This window comes from Vicia villosa, linkage group LG7 (assembly GCF_029867415.1).
Source record: "Vicia villosa cultivar HV-30 ecotype Madison, WI linkage group LG7, Vvil1.0, whole genome shotgun sequence".
Lineage (NCBI taxonomy): Eukaryota > Viridiplantae > Streptophyta > Magnoliopsida > Fabales > Fabaceae > Vicia > Vicia villosa.
In genome coordinates this window covers 73,246,203-73,263,666 of record NC_081186.1, presented here as the reverse complement: position 1 = coordinate 73,263,666, position 17,464 = coordinate 73,246,203, and the positions used below count along the sequence as shown (strand labels likewise).

The 17,464-nt window shown below is 32.9% G+C and overlaps 1 protein-coding gene across 1 annotated transcript; it reads right to left on the bottom strand.

The window, feature by feature from the left end:
* Window positions 1-9,792: 9,792 nt before the first annotated feature.
* Window positions 9,793-13,128, bottom strand: LOC131617437 (cation/H(+) antiporter 15-like). Its single transcript, XM_058888723.1, has 3 exons — window positions 12,769-13,128; window positions 11,385-12,380; window positions 9,793-11,291 (listed from the first exon to the last, which is right to left on the bottom strand). The coding sequence occupies exons 1-3, from the start codon at window positions 13,003-13,005 to the stop codon at window positions 10,080-10,082; spliced, it is 2,445 nt and encodes an 814-aa protein (XP_058744706.1). The 5' UTR covers window positions 13,006-13,128; the 3' UTR covers window positions 9,793-10,079.
* Between the last annotated feature and the right edge of the window lie 4,336 nt (window positions 13,129-17,464).

Genomic DNA, 17,464 nt, shown 5'->3' with positions numbered 1-17,464 from the left:
GTTCCTTTTGTCAGTCAGCGTAGCTTGCCACTTGTACTTTCTTCTGATCTGATGTTTGTGAATACAACGTTTGAATATCATTAGAGTCAAACAGCTTGGTGCAAAGCATCTTCTGATCTTCTGACCTTGAAGTGCTTCTGAGCGTGATACCATCAGAACTTCAGTGCTTCTGTTCTCTTGTTCTTCTGATGCTTCCATAGACCCATGTTCTGATTCTTCTTCGACCATCTTCTGATGTCTTGCCAGACCATGTTCTGATGTTGCATGCTGAACCCTTTGAGACAAAGCTTCTGAGCGCTGAATTATGCATACTCTTTATATATTTCCTGAAAAGGAAATTGCATTGGATTAGAGTAGCATATTATCTTAAGCAAAATTCATATTATTGTTATCATCAAAACTAAGATAATTGATCAGAACAAATCTTGTTCTAACACCACTCATGTGTTTGTCTGTGTGGACGCTAGATTTTAGACGTGAAAATTTGAAAATCACACATGCTCAAATGTGGCTGAGGATGCATAGTTTTCGATTAGATTATTGGAAATCAACTACTTTAATTTCAATTGCTTATGGTATTAGAACTCATTTATCAATTGATGAGCTTACAAGAAAAATAACTTTAGTGCATTTTGCGCATGTTGAAATAGGCCTTAACATGTCAGATACTCTCTATGATCGTATTTTAGTGAAACAGGAGGATTATGCATTCTTTGTTGAACTGGAATACGAGAGTTTTCCTATTTTTATGATTATATTGTGCATGTTGGTCATAGTATTGAAAAATGTTGGAAGCTAAAAGGAAAAAATATTGAGAAGCCATTGATTAAGGAATCTACAAGATGCACACTTAAAAAGTTCAAACAGGAAATACTAGTTAATGACAATGTGAAGGACATACAAAATAATAATTTGTAAATGTCATAGTGAATGACATAGTGAATGATGACTTTGTAGATTTGAATAAGGAAGAAAATCATACTCTTTATAATGGGACAAAGAATGATGACTTTGTTATGGCCATTCATTTCAGAGAATGAGACTAATTCTACTGAGAAGCATAATGATTAGAGAGAGAACACCTGTAAGGTTAGCATTATAGTGCTCAAGTCAATATTTCAGGAAGGTGGAACTATGCAAGTGTGAGTGAGAGTAATATCTTGGATGATTCAGTGTCACACTTATATAGGAAACACGATTAGAATTTTTATCGACTTGTCTGACATGTATTACGAATGACCGCTAGATGTATTTCAACAATATAAATGAGGACAAAAGTCATTCTCTTATATAACGTTCAAGAGTGAAGGTACGCCTACTCGTCGTCTAATAAGCACATTGGTTTGATCCAGCCTTTGGATAAAACAATGGAGGTTCAAATTCAAACCGTTCAAAATAAAAATCGCAAACTGATCTAAAAAAATTGAAAACTGCAAAAGAATTCAATATTATTGGATGTCATTTTGTAAAAACCACTAGAATTAGATCAAATTTTATATTGATTTTTCATATCCAATAGAAACTTAAACGAATTGCTTATATATATTTTGATACATATTTATTTTATATTAGCATGATATATTGATATATTGCATTTATTTGTTATTCATTAATATTTATTTTTTAAAATACTATTTATTATTTTAGTTTAATCAATTTTTTTATTTAATTTGTTTTAACTATAATTGTTCTTTGTCATTTTATAATATAAAATTTTTAATATATTAATATTATATATTATATTTTACATGAAATCTAATATTTCATAGTGTTTTTATAATATAATAAAAAATTATAATTTATATTTTAAATATTTAAAAATTAATCTAAATTAAATTATATGAAATTGAATAACACCGTACTGAATATTTTTAACAATTATCTAAAATTGAATGAAACCATAAATAAATTTATCTTTAAATTGAATGAATTTTTTATTTTAAAACTAATTTAAAACGCATCACAAATACCTCTTGATTAAACCTTCACAAATATTCTCTTAAAGTTCACTATAATTGATCTTAAACAATCTTGTTTGTATTATATACAAAATTTGTAAAATAATTAACCTAAAAAAAGGACAATGCAGTACAACCTAAGACGAGTAAAAGATGGAACATGGTAGAAACATTAGCGACATTGCCACGCTATACTTCATAAGAATAAGAAAGCACAGGCTGTCATATTTTCCTTATCTTATTGCTATTAGTGTTAATTAATCACTCAAAACTCAGCTATTCACGTGGATTTCCTCTTCTCTCTCCAATACTAATAATAGACAAAATGTATTGTTATATTGTTTGAGCATCCCTTTCTAAGGCCCCAACTATATCTATATTATTACATTATTCAGATTGGACCATACACCTACTTAGTCTCGATCCTTTATTTTATCATATAATACATAGATTAATGTGAAAGTATATTATTGCTGGTATTTTTTCTCCTTAAGTCAAATGGTTCAACTTTAGAACAACATACGTACCAATACAGGATGGATTGTACTTCTTTTAAGGTCAAATATCTTGGAGGTAGTTAATTTTAATTCTCTTTCTCAAAGTTTCCCTTTAACATTTGTTAAGCACCCACTTGCATAAGAGAGATGAAATTTTTTGTGAAAAAAAACGCATAATAATATATGAATTAACATTTATTAAATTATGCTATAAAATTAACAAATGTCTTAAGGATGGCGGTAAAGGCGACATGTCAGCGCAACAGGAGGTTGGCGAAATAATCAACACAAGGGTGAAGCGTGGAAGGCGGGAGGAAAAGATGATGCAGGGGTGTGACGGGAGGTCAACAGTGGAGCCGATGCAATGGAAGGCTGACAGTGGAGCAGGCGCGATAATAGGTCTATATTCAACCTATAGTTTGGTCCGTTGTGGTTCAGGTTTGGTTTTTTCGATTCATGCGTATTGAAATTCATAGTTTTTAGTTCATGGAACCCTTCGTTAATGGGTTGTGTTTTAGACTTATTATGGATCCGTTAGGTTTTAGCTGCTATAAAGATATATCTCTATTGTTGAATATGTCTTATATTATTGAGATGATTATGGGTTATTGAGAGAACTATGGGTTGTTGAGAGTATAACTCATATTGTTGAGATAATTATGGGTTGTTGAGATAACTATATGTGGTTAAGAGTATAGCTCATATTACTGAGATAATTATGGGTAGAGATAATTATTCGTTGAGGGAAACTAGGGATTAGGATTTTAGATAAACTAAAACTTAATATCATATATATGGCTTGTAACTCTGTAATCTATATATAATTCACAAGATATAAGGAAAGGGAATTATAGCTACTCTTTAGTCGTAGACGTGGGCAATTTGGCCGAACTATGTGAACAAAGCTTTTGTGTATTTTTATCTATTCTGATCTGTGTTCGCGTTACTGTTCTAACAACTGGTATTAGATGACGCTTAATCCTGGAGGTGCGAAATTCAAAGTGACTCGGTTTGATGTAACAGAAATTTTTGGTTTATGGCAAAGGAGAGTTAAGGATTTGTTGGCACAACAAGGTTTCCAGAAGGTGCCCCGTGATGAGAAAGCAAAGAACATCACAACCATTGATTGGATTAAGATGAAAGAGAAGGCTGCACGTTTGATAAGACTTTGTGTAACAGCCCGAGCCTTCGGCATTCCCGGCACTGTCACCTCACGATCTTCTCTACCCCCTCACTAGTAGAATTTTTGCCTTTCGTGGAAATCGAACCATGTACCCTGGGGTTCAAGTACATGCTCAATTCATTCCCACTACCACTTGAGCTACTTTTATGTAACAGCCTGGTCCTTCGGCGTTCTCGGCATTATTACCTCACGATCTTCTCCACCCCCTCACTAATAGAGTTTTTTCCTTTCGTGGGAATCAAACCCTGTACCCTGGGGTTCAAGTACATGTTCATTCCATTCCCACTACCACTTGAACTACTAGCCTTGCCCTCACAGACTAGAAGTTACCAATTACCAACTACAATTGTGCAGTAAAATTGAAATTAAAATCTTCTCTCCCCTTGATTTGAGATGAACCAAGTGATTGTCGACGATCTTTGTTGAACCTCCGGTTGTAGCTACCTTGTTGAAAATCCAAAACGATTCTCAAACCCCCTGCTCGGCTGATTCAATCTCAAGACTTCGACCCCGATTCTTCCTTCCTTATCCTCCGGTTGTAGCTAGTTTATTGAGAGAATCTACGATCCCTCAAACCCTTAAGCTCGGCTGAATGTAGGTGAAGCGAAGCAATTGTCAAAAAACCCCAAATCACACTTGATCTTGGAGGAAAAAACCCTAAGGTTTTATTCAAGAAAAACCCACGAACTCTCAACTCGAATAAGAACTGAATCTACCGTCGAACCTTATCAACGCATGTTCCTCACCTTGATCGACAAATATTATTATGTGTGATTATCAATCGATGAGTGAAAGGTTGAAGATGATGAGAGCTTTGTGTCTATTTTCACTTTTCTTGTTATTTTGGTGAAATAACCGAAATTAATCATTTATATGTCATGTGGAGGCAAAGCAATTAGAAACCTGAAAAAAACAGTTTTTCACAGTGAGAGGTCGACCTGAGCAAACCCGAGGTTTTCTCAAAAGTCCTTGCGTCGACCTATCCAGTGCCATGGGTCGACGCATGCTGTTCCAACACAGATACCAGAATGAGTCGACCTGAGGGTCGACCTGTGCAAACCCGTGACTTTCCCAAGTATCCATGCGTCGACCTGAGCTACATATAGGTCGACCTGAAGACCTCAAAACACCAAAATTGTCAGTTTTTAAGCAAGTGAGTCGACCTGAATCCATTGTAGGTCGACCTGTACCTCTTGAACTTCCAAAAATACCATTTTTGAGATTCTCAATGCTTCCTACTTTGTCATGTTAGTTTGATGCACATCCATACTTGAATTTGCTAGTTTTGACATCACTGAAAACACAACCTTGCCCTCACAGGATCATCTAAGTGAACATGGGATAATGGAACTACGTAAGAGGAATTTGCTGAAGGGTGTTTGCAATTGCACAATTAGATTGTGCAAGTATTGTGTTCTTGGAAAATAATGTAAAGTTCGTTTCAAGACCGGGAAACCCAAGACCAAGAGAATTTTAGGCTATGTTCATTCTGATGTACGAGGGCCTACAAAAAAGCCCCGTGTCGGAGGTTTCTAGTATCTTGTGTCATTTACTGATGATTTTTCTCGTAATGTCTGGGTTTATTTTATGAAATATAAATCAGAGGTCTTCGTCAAGTTCAAACTGTGGAAGGAAGAGGTTGAGAACCAAACAGGGAGAAAAATAAAGTATTTGGGGTCTGATAATGGAACTGATCGAGTACTCTGACAAGAAGTTCATGTATTTCTATGAGAAGAATGGAATCTAGAGGCACTTTTCTGTGAGGAAGACACCATAGCAGATTGGTGTTGCAAAGGGGTGTTCAAAATATAAGGGGATTGATTCTGATGAAATTTTTAATCTGATCGTTAGACGTAAGGAAATGGAGTCCAACACTAATAAGGAAGGTTATATCAAACTAATTGAGATGAAGAGTAAATTCAATTTTGCCAAGCACGCTCTAAATCTTAAAGGATTCAAGTCATTGCTTCAAAATAAATGGACGATTATGACAAATATAAGATGTCTTATTGCAGAGAAATATAAAAGTGTTATGGTTTTACCATGACTCTTATAAACATATTATTCATTATAGAACGCACCAAAAAGAGTGAATATTATTAGTAAAAGAGTGAATATCAACTTACTTATTATTAAAACTCTTTAACTCTTTGTAGCTATTAAATTTGGAAATTTCTTTGGCTACCTCCCAACCTTCTAGTCCACCTCTGGTGAAAAACCCAAACTACCCCTGACTTCGGAAATGTATTTCCAAAATGCAAGAAAAAGGTGTTTTCGGAGATGCATCTCCGAAAGCGCCTTTTTTTTTGAAAAAATTGTCTTATTTCAGAAGTTCATTTTCGAAAACAGCATTTCAGAAGTTCATTTTCGAAATACTGCGCGTTTTGCAGATTAAGCAAAACAGCCCCCCTCCCCCAATTCATTTACCCTAATCTTCTTCCAAACTCAACCCCAAAGAGATTTTTCTGCAAACCACTTCCAAGCTACATCAAAGGCTCCATCTACTTGCTCTACTACATTCAAAAGTCCTCCAATCTATTCAATCGGTAAGCATTTTGATTTTAAGATCTATGATTAAAATTTATATTAGGTGTTTACAAATAGCAAAAAATGTATTAGGTTAGGTTTGTACTGATATTTAGGATGTTTAGAATGTGTAGACATAGGTTTGATTTAGGATTTTGGGGTCTGCCATTGGAGGTTGCAGAGAACTTCTGCGCAGGGGTGTTTCGGAAGTTCATTTCCGAAAACACCTCCATTCCCAGTTTCGGAAATGAACTTCCGAATTGTATCAGAAGTGCAATTTTTTTTAGTTTTTTGTGTTGTCTCGCATATTAATCGATTTCAATTGTTTACAGGAACATGTCAGGCAACCAACCAGCATGCATCAGACAGGGTAGAGAGGCCCAGACTGCGTCGGCTAGACGCGAGCGGGCGGCGGCGCAGCTGGCGTCGACACAGGGACGGGGGCAGGGCCGGGGATGACGTGTGCGAGTTTCCGTGGAGATGGGCGAGGGTACCTCTACATCTGTATCTAGGAGTAGGCTGGCTCAGGTATCTTCTTCCCGCCAGCGAGAGGAGGAGGAGGAGGAGGAGGTGGTGGTGGTAGTGCCATACCACGAGGCGGAGGGGGTACCGGATGTTGACCCTCCACCCAGGGAGGAGGATGAGCAGGAGGACAGCTACCCGGGAGGGCCCTTTGACACTTCCGTGCTGATTACCTACCACGATCACGTCGCTCGGCGTATCTGGGAGGGAGAGGTATTTTTTATAATTTTCCCGACTACATTATTTAACCGTTTATAATTTAGACGTTTATTCGATATTTTCTTAACGGTCTATTTAACATACGCTTTTATTTGTTTTTTTTGTAACAGGAGAGAGAGCCGTTGAAAATGGTGAACCACGCCCGAAAGATTTTCAGTCTGTTTAAACTGACTGCTGAGTGGTTTAACGACTCGGTGAGAGCTTCAGGGCTTAGTGGGCTCTGCATGACGGGGTACGCCACCATGCGGTGGGACCATACCGTGGGTACCTCGACTGCACGATGCACGACGACGTCACTTGGAGGCCGTTCAGCGACTACACTCAGGTTGTCCCCTTTGACGGCATTGCTCTATATTCTAGCTGGTTGGCATGCGGGACTACCATCATGGTCCGGTATCTCCCTGAGCGGTGCATGCGGCAGTTCGGATTTGTGCAGATGATACCCAGGTCACCCTTTGAGTCTGCTCCCGACACAGTGACCCGAGTGCAGCTCACTGCCATATGGGAGGATTGGGAGCGTCATGTGGTACCGGAGGAGTACCGTCGCACTCGGGTCACCCAGGACTGGCACAGTGTGGAGGGATACGTCACATGGTTCTACCGGGTGTCACATCCTCTGCTGAGACCCGACGTTCCCGGCGCTCCTAGGCCAACACACAAGGAGATTCTGGAGAACCAGCAGGCCGAGGATGACCACGCCATTGATCTCCTGCCGATCTGCCAGCGGATAGAGATGCTTGGGCGGGACGCGTTGGATCGAGGTGTCGTTCATCAGGGCGGTCCAGAGGCAGTCGCCGTGATGGAGATGATCGTCATTGATGCGGGCCGTGCGGCGGCATACATGCGGCAGAGGAGGTCCCAGGGAGAGAGGGTTAGGCATACCCAGTAGTGGTCGGGTTTATTTTTTTTTTGTTTTCGGATTGTATCTTTTTTACACTATTATTATTTGGATTCGGATCGGTTTGTATATATTACTATTTTTATCATATTACTATTTTCTGTTTATATGTCGCTTATTTTATTTCCCGGTTTCCTTTAATTAAAAATACGAGACTGTTTCCAAAAACATAAAAAAAAACACAGTTTCTGCATAATTCGGAAGTTCATTTCCGAAACCCCCCAAAATCTGAAAAAAGGTGTTTTCGGAAGTGCATCTCCGAAAACACCCCCCATTTGGTGTTTTCGGAGATGCACTTCCGAAGTATGAAAATTTTTTATAAAAAAAATACTTCGAAAATGTATTTCCGAAGAAGGGTAAATTGAGTTTTTCGCTGGGGGTGACCCCCATAGGAAGGTGGGTAAAGAAATTTTCTTAAATTTAACCAATCTCAATGGAACATCATGGAGGTACTACACTAAAAATAATTATTCTAACAGATTAGTATACTGCATTAAGAAGTTGACAAAGAGGGAGATCCCAATGAAGGGAACAAGAGTAAGTAGCATTGAGCCTTGCGCAGTATTTGGTTAGGACATCACAAATCAAGACGCTAAGTTCACGGACGGGGGTTCAGTAGCCAAATCTATTGGAGTAAAACTTTCCTTAATCTCTAAAAACATGCGCACACCTCATTCTTGGAGATTGGAAATACATAATACTATATACAAAAATACAACCTACGACTTCTTTTTATAAATATATGCCGTGGTTGAAAATTATTCACCGGCTTGGTTTGATGATTATTTATTTATGTCGGAAGAAAAAGCATTATGTTATGTAGGACTCAGGCTACGGAGGTGTCACGTGAGTTTTTGTTGGTTTTTAATTTTTTTCAAAGTATTTAACGAGAGTTATTAATCTTAGAAAAATAAATATTCTCACAAAATATTGATGAACAGTACATTTTCTTTATAAATAATAAAAATAAAATTTGTAAATAGTTGGGTTTTTTACTCCCACAAAATAACTCCCGTAAAATTATTAAAAATAAGAGAAAAAAACAGATCTCTTCCGTGAGAGACCTATCAATATAGACGATAGAAAATTAACCAAATGATCATTTAACTTAGAACCTCCATATACATCATGGTATGTTTTGCAATATCTTTGAAAAGAAGTAAATGTGTTTTTGAGGATTTCATAATGTAAGATTTATTACAACAAAAGTATCAATGAATCAAAAACAAGTAACACATTTTTTAGTTACTTTAGCCGCCACATAAAGTTATGTTACTAGAGAGAAAAAATTATGTAGAAGTTAAATTAAAACACCATAAATAGGAAAATTTTAAAATAAACTATGATTAAAAATATTCCAAAAGAAAAGAATGACAATAACGTTTTCTCTTTCTTTCTACAATAGTGCTTTAAACTGCAATTGTAGGTTCTAGCCAACTATAATATTTTCAGTGTTATTATAGGAGGTTTAATATAGTATACTCCCATCAATCCAATCATACCCTTTAGTAACATAAGATAATAAAGTACTTTTCTTGTTTGCCTATGAATTTTAAGATACCTCAAATTTTCTCCTGCAACTGGTATTTTCTTTTAGAGCTATGCTATGTTTACAATTACTTTTCAAACACCGTATAATACACCGTAGATTTTAACAGAAGGCAAATGTTCATGCTCAAATTTCAAGACAAAATAAATTATTAAAAAAATAAAATTTATGTATTGTACGCATAGAAATACGGTGTTGATGTCAAAAAAAGGTATAAACTTATCATTTCTCTTTCTTTTATGTTAGTTATCCCCTCAAAATCCAGACTTTTGCAAACTCTAATTGAGCCGGATGGCCCGACACACAAAAAATCCATCACAAGTTTTTTGTGTACTTCTTCGTTCTCTACTTATTAGTTGAAAATCAAACACTATAATCCTTAAATACCAAAAAATATCAAGGAGGTCAGAAAAAATAATAGAGAAATAACCCTTCTTAAACACTATACTCCATAAACACCAAAAAATATCACTTTACAATTAGAGTGTCTATTTACTTTGGCCTTATATAAATAAGGCACCTACCATTACAATTTTGAACTATACATGAAATCTAAAACTATGAATCTCCCTAACATATACAACTCACAGTTAAACAACATAAATGTTTTCTTTACACAATATCTAACATCAAAATCGAATAAATTTTTTTGTCACATATTTTTCTTTCTCTCATCTTAGATATGATGTTCCCACTCCCGTTTATTTTCTATTTCTATATAAAAAAATTAAACATTTGAAAACACCTTTCTATCACGAGGAACTTCCACAATGGTTAAGCTTTCTTGCTTTGGTAATATACCAGAATCTAAATTCAAATCATGATAACCAACTCCTGATCTCTTTTGTTGTTGAATAACCAAAACAGAACCATCAAAAGTAGAATCTGAAGCAACTAACATGTCACCAATAGTTCCAAGTTCAGGGTACTCATTCCAATCAGTTAATCCACTAAACAAACTTGACTCACTTGCATGTCTTCTACCAACCAAAACCAAATCAAAACAACCTTCAAGTGACCTTAGAACATTTATCATTTCAACACTATCTCTTACTACTTCCTCTTTATAATCGTGTCGTTTAATTTGAATGCAATCCACTTTAAACTTATGAATCAAATCCCCGTCCGGATCCCTGATGATCAAGTTCTTATTTTTCTTTCGAGGCTCCATTAGCCTAATCAATGTAACCCTTACAATCGGGTTGTTTGCCATTCGCATTGCATACGCTAAGGCTTCACGATCGTCGTTGCCTTCTATAAAGACTATTCCAACACTATAAAACGCGACATTTATTATAGGATTGCTTATATTCAATGTACCACGCTCGATTAGAATCCCAACTGAACATGGTGCCCTCCTGAGAAGCTGGCGATTTAACGCCCGAATTGGGTGGTTCGATTCTGTTATCCCGTTTGATTTCCATTGTCTATGAAAAGGCACGATCAACAAACAAACTCTCTTTTCAGCAACCTGCGTACATATTTCATCATGCATTGTCTCGTAAGGAGAAATTGACGTGTAGAGTTTCACAACAACGTTGTCTGATTTTTGTTGCTCGTAGGATCTAAACGCGTTTATTATGTGCTCAGAATAATGCTTTTGCGGCGGATTATGCTTGCAATTCGGTTGATGATCTATGAAAACTGGAGTTGATCTTCCTTTTAGTTTGAGAAGATGTAGAACAAAGAAACAAATAGGATTCTCGAATGAAGGGTTTGACATTTCAAGAAGATTGATTATAGAAGGCGTGGTTTCTTGACTGTGTATACACGCCATGAGACGTAGTTCAATATCTTTATTTGATTGTTCAATGGTTCTTCTCCTATTTAAAGACAAATACCTCTTAGAAGGATCATATAAGAATTTCACAGCGGGAGTGGTGATTCCTGTTAACCATAGTAATGCTATCATAGCATTACCATATGATTGTTCATCTATCTGCAAACAAAGCATGTATAAATTCTCTATATGCAAATCAACCACATACAGTTACAAGATGACAAATTAATAGAAAGGATTATTGATTCTTACTGTAATATTTAGACCTGTTTGCAAGTAAATCAAATGCGTGATGCCTTGAGCACTCATAAGTAGTCCTAAAGATAAAACATCTGTCATTGGCATCTTCCAATAAATTGAAGGCAATATAGTTCCTACCACCTTCCCAATGAATGAAACAATAGCAAGAAGTTGAATAATCACAAATGTATGACCATCAATTAGAAAAACATTGAATCTAGAACTGCTATACAGAAAATACAATGGCAAAAAAATCGAGGAAACCAATGTATCCAATCTATCAGCCAATGCTGATCCTAATGGAGGACCTTCAGGTACAGCTATGCCTAAAACAATAGGTAAAATCAGAACATGTTGCCCGATAACTTCGCTAAGAAACGCACAGCCGATTAACATTAAAAACACTAATGTTATGTGCGATTCTTTCATTTGTCTCCCGTCAGGTGTTTGTCTTATCATCCAACACATTATGGGACGTAAAACGCATACTATGAAAATAACCATAACGAGCAAACTCAGCCCCATCATCTGATAAGTCTTCGGGGGATGTATATTATCGTGAGTTACCAACGCGCTAACAATCGTTAATGAAATGGTTCCATTAACCATTGAAGAAGATGTCGCTAATCGACCCATTTCGGAGTTTAATAGCTTTAAATCTGCTAAGTGGATTGCGGTTACATGGAATGAACCACTTGAGAAGATGAATGTGATGGAAAATAAGGACTTGTAGAGAGGATGATCAGGAGGTAATGTGTCTTTTGCAAAAAAAAAAACAATTGAGCTGAATAGTAATGGAATGAGAAATGTCAATATTCCAATTGCCCAAGCTTTTTTCCCTGATCTTAGAACAATACTTAGATCAATTTTTACTCCAATTAAGAACATAAACATCATGCCTCCGAAAAATGCAATTGTCTCACTTATGTAGAATGTTTTTGGTGGGAATAGCCACTTTTGTAGGAATGCACTTTGTCCTATAACTGATGGCCCTAGCATCATGCCAGCCTGAATATACCAATTTCAATAAAAAAATTAATTAGCATGTATTTATCTTTTGTCATATGATTTCAAGTGAAAATAAATGTTATTTTCAAATACAATTGGCATGAAGAAAATACATGTCCTGGTTGGTTAGTTAATTTTTGTTATGCATGGTTTTAACATGTGATTGCATGTACAATTGTTTTGTGGCTGCATTAGTTAATTTTTAGAGAGAAGCTTTACGAATACGACCAAAATTGTCTAATGCAGTTCTTAATGCAGTCGCACACATTGATGAGGATACTACAGATTAATATTGCAGTCACAATTGCAAATGCAACATGTATAAGCATCACAGCTTTCATTAGAAAAAAATTGACGAACCAATAAACATATCTATAAAATATATTACCAGCAGTTGTGGAAAGAATCTGGTCTCTCCAATAGGTTGAAGCAAGAATTGCAAAACAGCAGTCAAGCTAGAAACTAAAGAGATTTGTACAAAGAGAACCGGTAATGTGTAACTAAATGGATTATCCGAAAAGAAAATCCCTCTTGATCTTGGATTCTTAGATATTTGTTCACAAATCCATACTGTTCCATTTGTTGTAATGGCGTTAACGGTTGAATTTACAGTACTATCAGCCATGTTACACGTTAATTAGTTACTGCAAATCAATAATCATTTGGAGAATGAAAGAAGAAAGACAATCACATGTTTTGATTTATTTGAAGGATGTTTATCTTTGTGAGATGTTAATTATTCATTTCAATCACGGTAATTGGTAACGCTGAATTGTGGGTTTTGGGTTTTATAATTAGTTTTGTTTTGTGATTAATCTATGGTGATATTTTTAGTGCTAAATTGGTGGTTTTATTAATTCTAGTTTAGTATGTTTAATTTGGAGATACATAAAGGGATAAACCATTAAACCTTTTGAGGTTTACATCATAAACCATTATAAGTTGGAAAAATGTGTACAAAAAGAGGTTTTTAATTATATTCCTTGTGCAAAAAAGATAGATAGCTTTACCGTGTATTTAATATTGTTTTCGTTCACAATTTTTCTCAATTAATTTCTAATAATTTATTACTCTCCCGCCATCCCAACTTTCCATATTTCGCAATTTAAAGGAAGAAAAAATTATATTCATATATACTTTTTTTTTTCAAATTCATATTGTACTCTTTTTATTAATTTTTCAATTCTTATTGTAATCTTTTCATTAGTTTACTAGGTAAAAAATTTGTGACGAGTTACACAAATTTGATTAAAATGTATTTAAATAAGAGATTAAAGATAATGCACGTAAATTAGTTGTATATGATTATCTAATAGAATTATAACATTCAACTATTTCATATTAGTATTTTTAAAATTAAAAGCGTGATTTGATGGGTACATGTCTGTGATTGGTTAACAATGTAAAACTACTTTCCACTGTCAGTGCATACTCTTTTTTCTCTTTAAATAAACTTTAAAGAAATAATTTTAATTTGTTTAGTTTAGTTTATACAATTTTTTTTTAATTTAATTGTACGTGGTTCAAATGTAATTTTTATGAGTAAAATAATGATTTCGATATATATGATTGTAAGAGTTTATTTGTTGTCGATTTAAGAGATAAATAATTTAAAATTGTATTTTGAGAAAAAATATATTCACAATTTTTTGAAAATTAAATTATTTTTTATTTCTATCTTCAAGAGTTTTAATATTGATAAAGAAAAAAAAATAGTTACATACAATATCAAAAGTATGGGAACATAGAAGGTACTATAGGTGATTAAAACAAAAAGAAAAAAACAATTTTTTTTAAAAGTTATTTAATTTTTGTACCAAAACTATAATGATTAGAATAAAAATAAATAAACTAAAATAAAGTATATCACTATAAGCGTCGGCCACAACAACGCCGCTAACAGCATTGCTAGATGCTAAAAGGATAAAACATTTTATTTTTTATTAGAGCATGCTATTAGCGTCGGTTATGAGTGATGGTAAAAACACTTTTGATTTATATTATTTTATATAATTCATCAAAAATGATATGATATTAGCGTCGGTTATGAAATGAAACTTTAGTTAGAATATAGGTTTAAACTCATTTAAACAAATTGATATGATATTTATTTATCATATATAAACTTGCTAAATATATACAATTAGAATTGGATATATATATATATATATATATATATATATATATATATATATATATATATATATATATATATATATATATATATATATATATATATATATATATATATATATATATATATATATATATATCAAATGAAAACTTTGGTCATTGTGAGAACTGACAACTTTTAATAATAATTGTACGATTTAAAATCAATGCTCAGATTTCACTCAAATTTTAAAAGACAATAATTAATAGATAGATTATGATTTAAATACATATCACATAAATGCATATCTGAGCATTGGTTTTAAATCGTACGATTGTTATTAAAAGTTCTCATTCTTATAATAACCAAAGTTCTCATTTGATATATATATATATATATATATATATATATATATATATATATATATATATATATATATATATATATATATATATATATATATATGAGGGCATATCATATGAGAATGTCATATTTATATGAGAATGTGAGAATGAATCTGAACCGTTGGATTTTAAAATAAATGGCGGAGATTATGAGTGAATCTTTATTTTCTCTCTCCTACTTCATTTATTTCAAGATGCAGGAGAGAGAAAAAAAAGATTCACTCATAATCTCCACCATTTATTTTAAAATCCAACGGTTCAGATTTCACTACAAGAAACAAGCTCCCTAGCTGCATAATATAGTGACGTGATTATCACGTGTTAGAATAATGGCTGTTGCGACGTGATAATCACGTCACTATTTGAAAAAATAAAATAAAATAAAAATGGGCGGTGGATTTCAAATGGGGGGAGTTTAAAAATTTTGAAATTCAAACTAGAGACATGATACTCACGTCGCTAATAAAGTAGCCTGACTCAGTCAGACATTGTGCAGTCTGTTGTTGACCGTTGGCTGACTAGCGACGTGTATTCCACGTGTGAAACCAGCGACGTGAAATACACGCCTCTGATTGGCAGACATTTGCAGCGTTTTGCAGAGCAGGTGACCGTTGGCAAACTAGCGACGTGATTTGCATTTGGCAAATTAGCGACGTTGCAAGCATGTCGCTACATTTATTATATGTTTCCCAGACCAGCTTCGTTCCTCACCATTATCTCTCATAACTCTTCTTCATTCTCTCAAACTCACCATCTCTCAAACCCATTTTCATTTCTCTTCTTCATTTTTCTTCTTCATTTCTCTTCAACTCTTCTTCCCCAATCTCTTCCCCAATTTAATTTCAATTGCAAGGTATATTTCAAAATCATTTTAATTTCTTATTTCATTTTATAAAATATGTTATGCTCTAATTTTGTTCTTAACAAAAATCTGTTTTTTGTAGGTATTATTTGTGTTTGAAGGAGCTTCCAAGGGAACATTAGAAGAAATAATAGAGGAAGATAGAGGTATTTTTAGCATTTATATTTTATTTAATGTGTTATTAGGTATAGTTTTTGTATTTGTAGGTATAATTTATTCTGTTATACACTTTAATGTTTTATTAAATCTAGTATATATTTTATTGAAATCTGTTATATATAATTTTTAGATATTATATTAAATCTGTTATATCTATTATGTATAATTTTTATAATAAAATCTGTTATATCTATTAAATCTGTTATATATAATTTTATTGAAAAAAAATTATTAGTTTTAATAAGATAATATACATGCATGTTATATATTATATATATATTTTATTGAAAAAAAGAATATTAGTTTTAATAAAAACAGATTATATATAGATATTTATATTATAAGAAACATATTATAAATGTTATTAAAAATAAGTTTAAAAAATTATATGTAAAAAACAGAATATAAATATGTATAAAAAGTGAAATGTTTTTAAATGTTATAAATGTTATACTAGATTTTAAACATATTATAAATGTTATTAAAAATAAGTTTAAAATATTATATATAAAAAACAGAATATAAAAAATTATATATAAAAAACAGAATATAGATATATATTATTAAAAACAGATTTTTAAAAAATTATAAATAAAAAACAGAATATTATATGTATAAAAAGTATTTATATTAAAAAAGTGAAATGTAAAAGGTATTTATATTTAAATAAAAAATAGAATATTTTATTTGTTACTTTTTTTTTGTTAAAAAGTATTTATATTTAAAAAGTGAAATGTTTTTTAAATAAAAGGTATTTATATTTAAATAAAAAATAGAATATTTATTTGTTACTTTTTTTTTGTTAAAAAGTATTTATATTTAAAAAGTGAAATGTTTTTTATAATAATTTTTTATAGTTTTTTTATAGTAAATAATAAATTTGATTGATAATTATTAAAAATATATAAAAATAAATATGTATTAAAAAATTTGATTGATAAACAGATATGTTTTTTATAATAATTTTTTATGTTGAAATATTTTTAAAATTGTGTTATATATAATTTTACTTTAAAAATTGTCTATATGTATTAAAAAATTAATGTAGAAAACACCATTGTATAGAAAAAAACAATGTGATGTAGTATTTTTTTTAATATAACTTCTTTTAAAATGATATTGTTTTAAAATTTGTTTAGTTACATGATGTGATGTAGTAGGTTGAATGATTTAATATAGTTAAATTATAATTATAGTTACTAAAAAGATAATGATTGAATATGTGCAGTATGGAATATTATTTGTACTATCGTAGTTGGATGTACGATAGATTGTATCCAGGAAGAAGTGGACTTAAACCCAATTTTATAGAAGGAGTTAATGGGTTTATAAAGTGGGCGTTTGCTCAGGAATGTTGTCGAAGCGAAGGGGGAGTTAGGTGCCCTTGTCTTAAATGTGACTGTAGATGTATAATTAGTGACCCAGAGGAAGTAGAACGTCATTTGTATAGAAGAGGTTTCATTGAAAATTATTGGGTTTGGACGTCTAATGGTGAACAACTGCCGATGAATGTGCCAGAGACTAGCAATACGCATGCTTCAAGCAG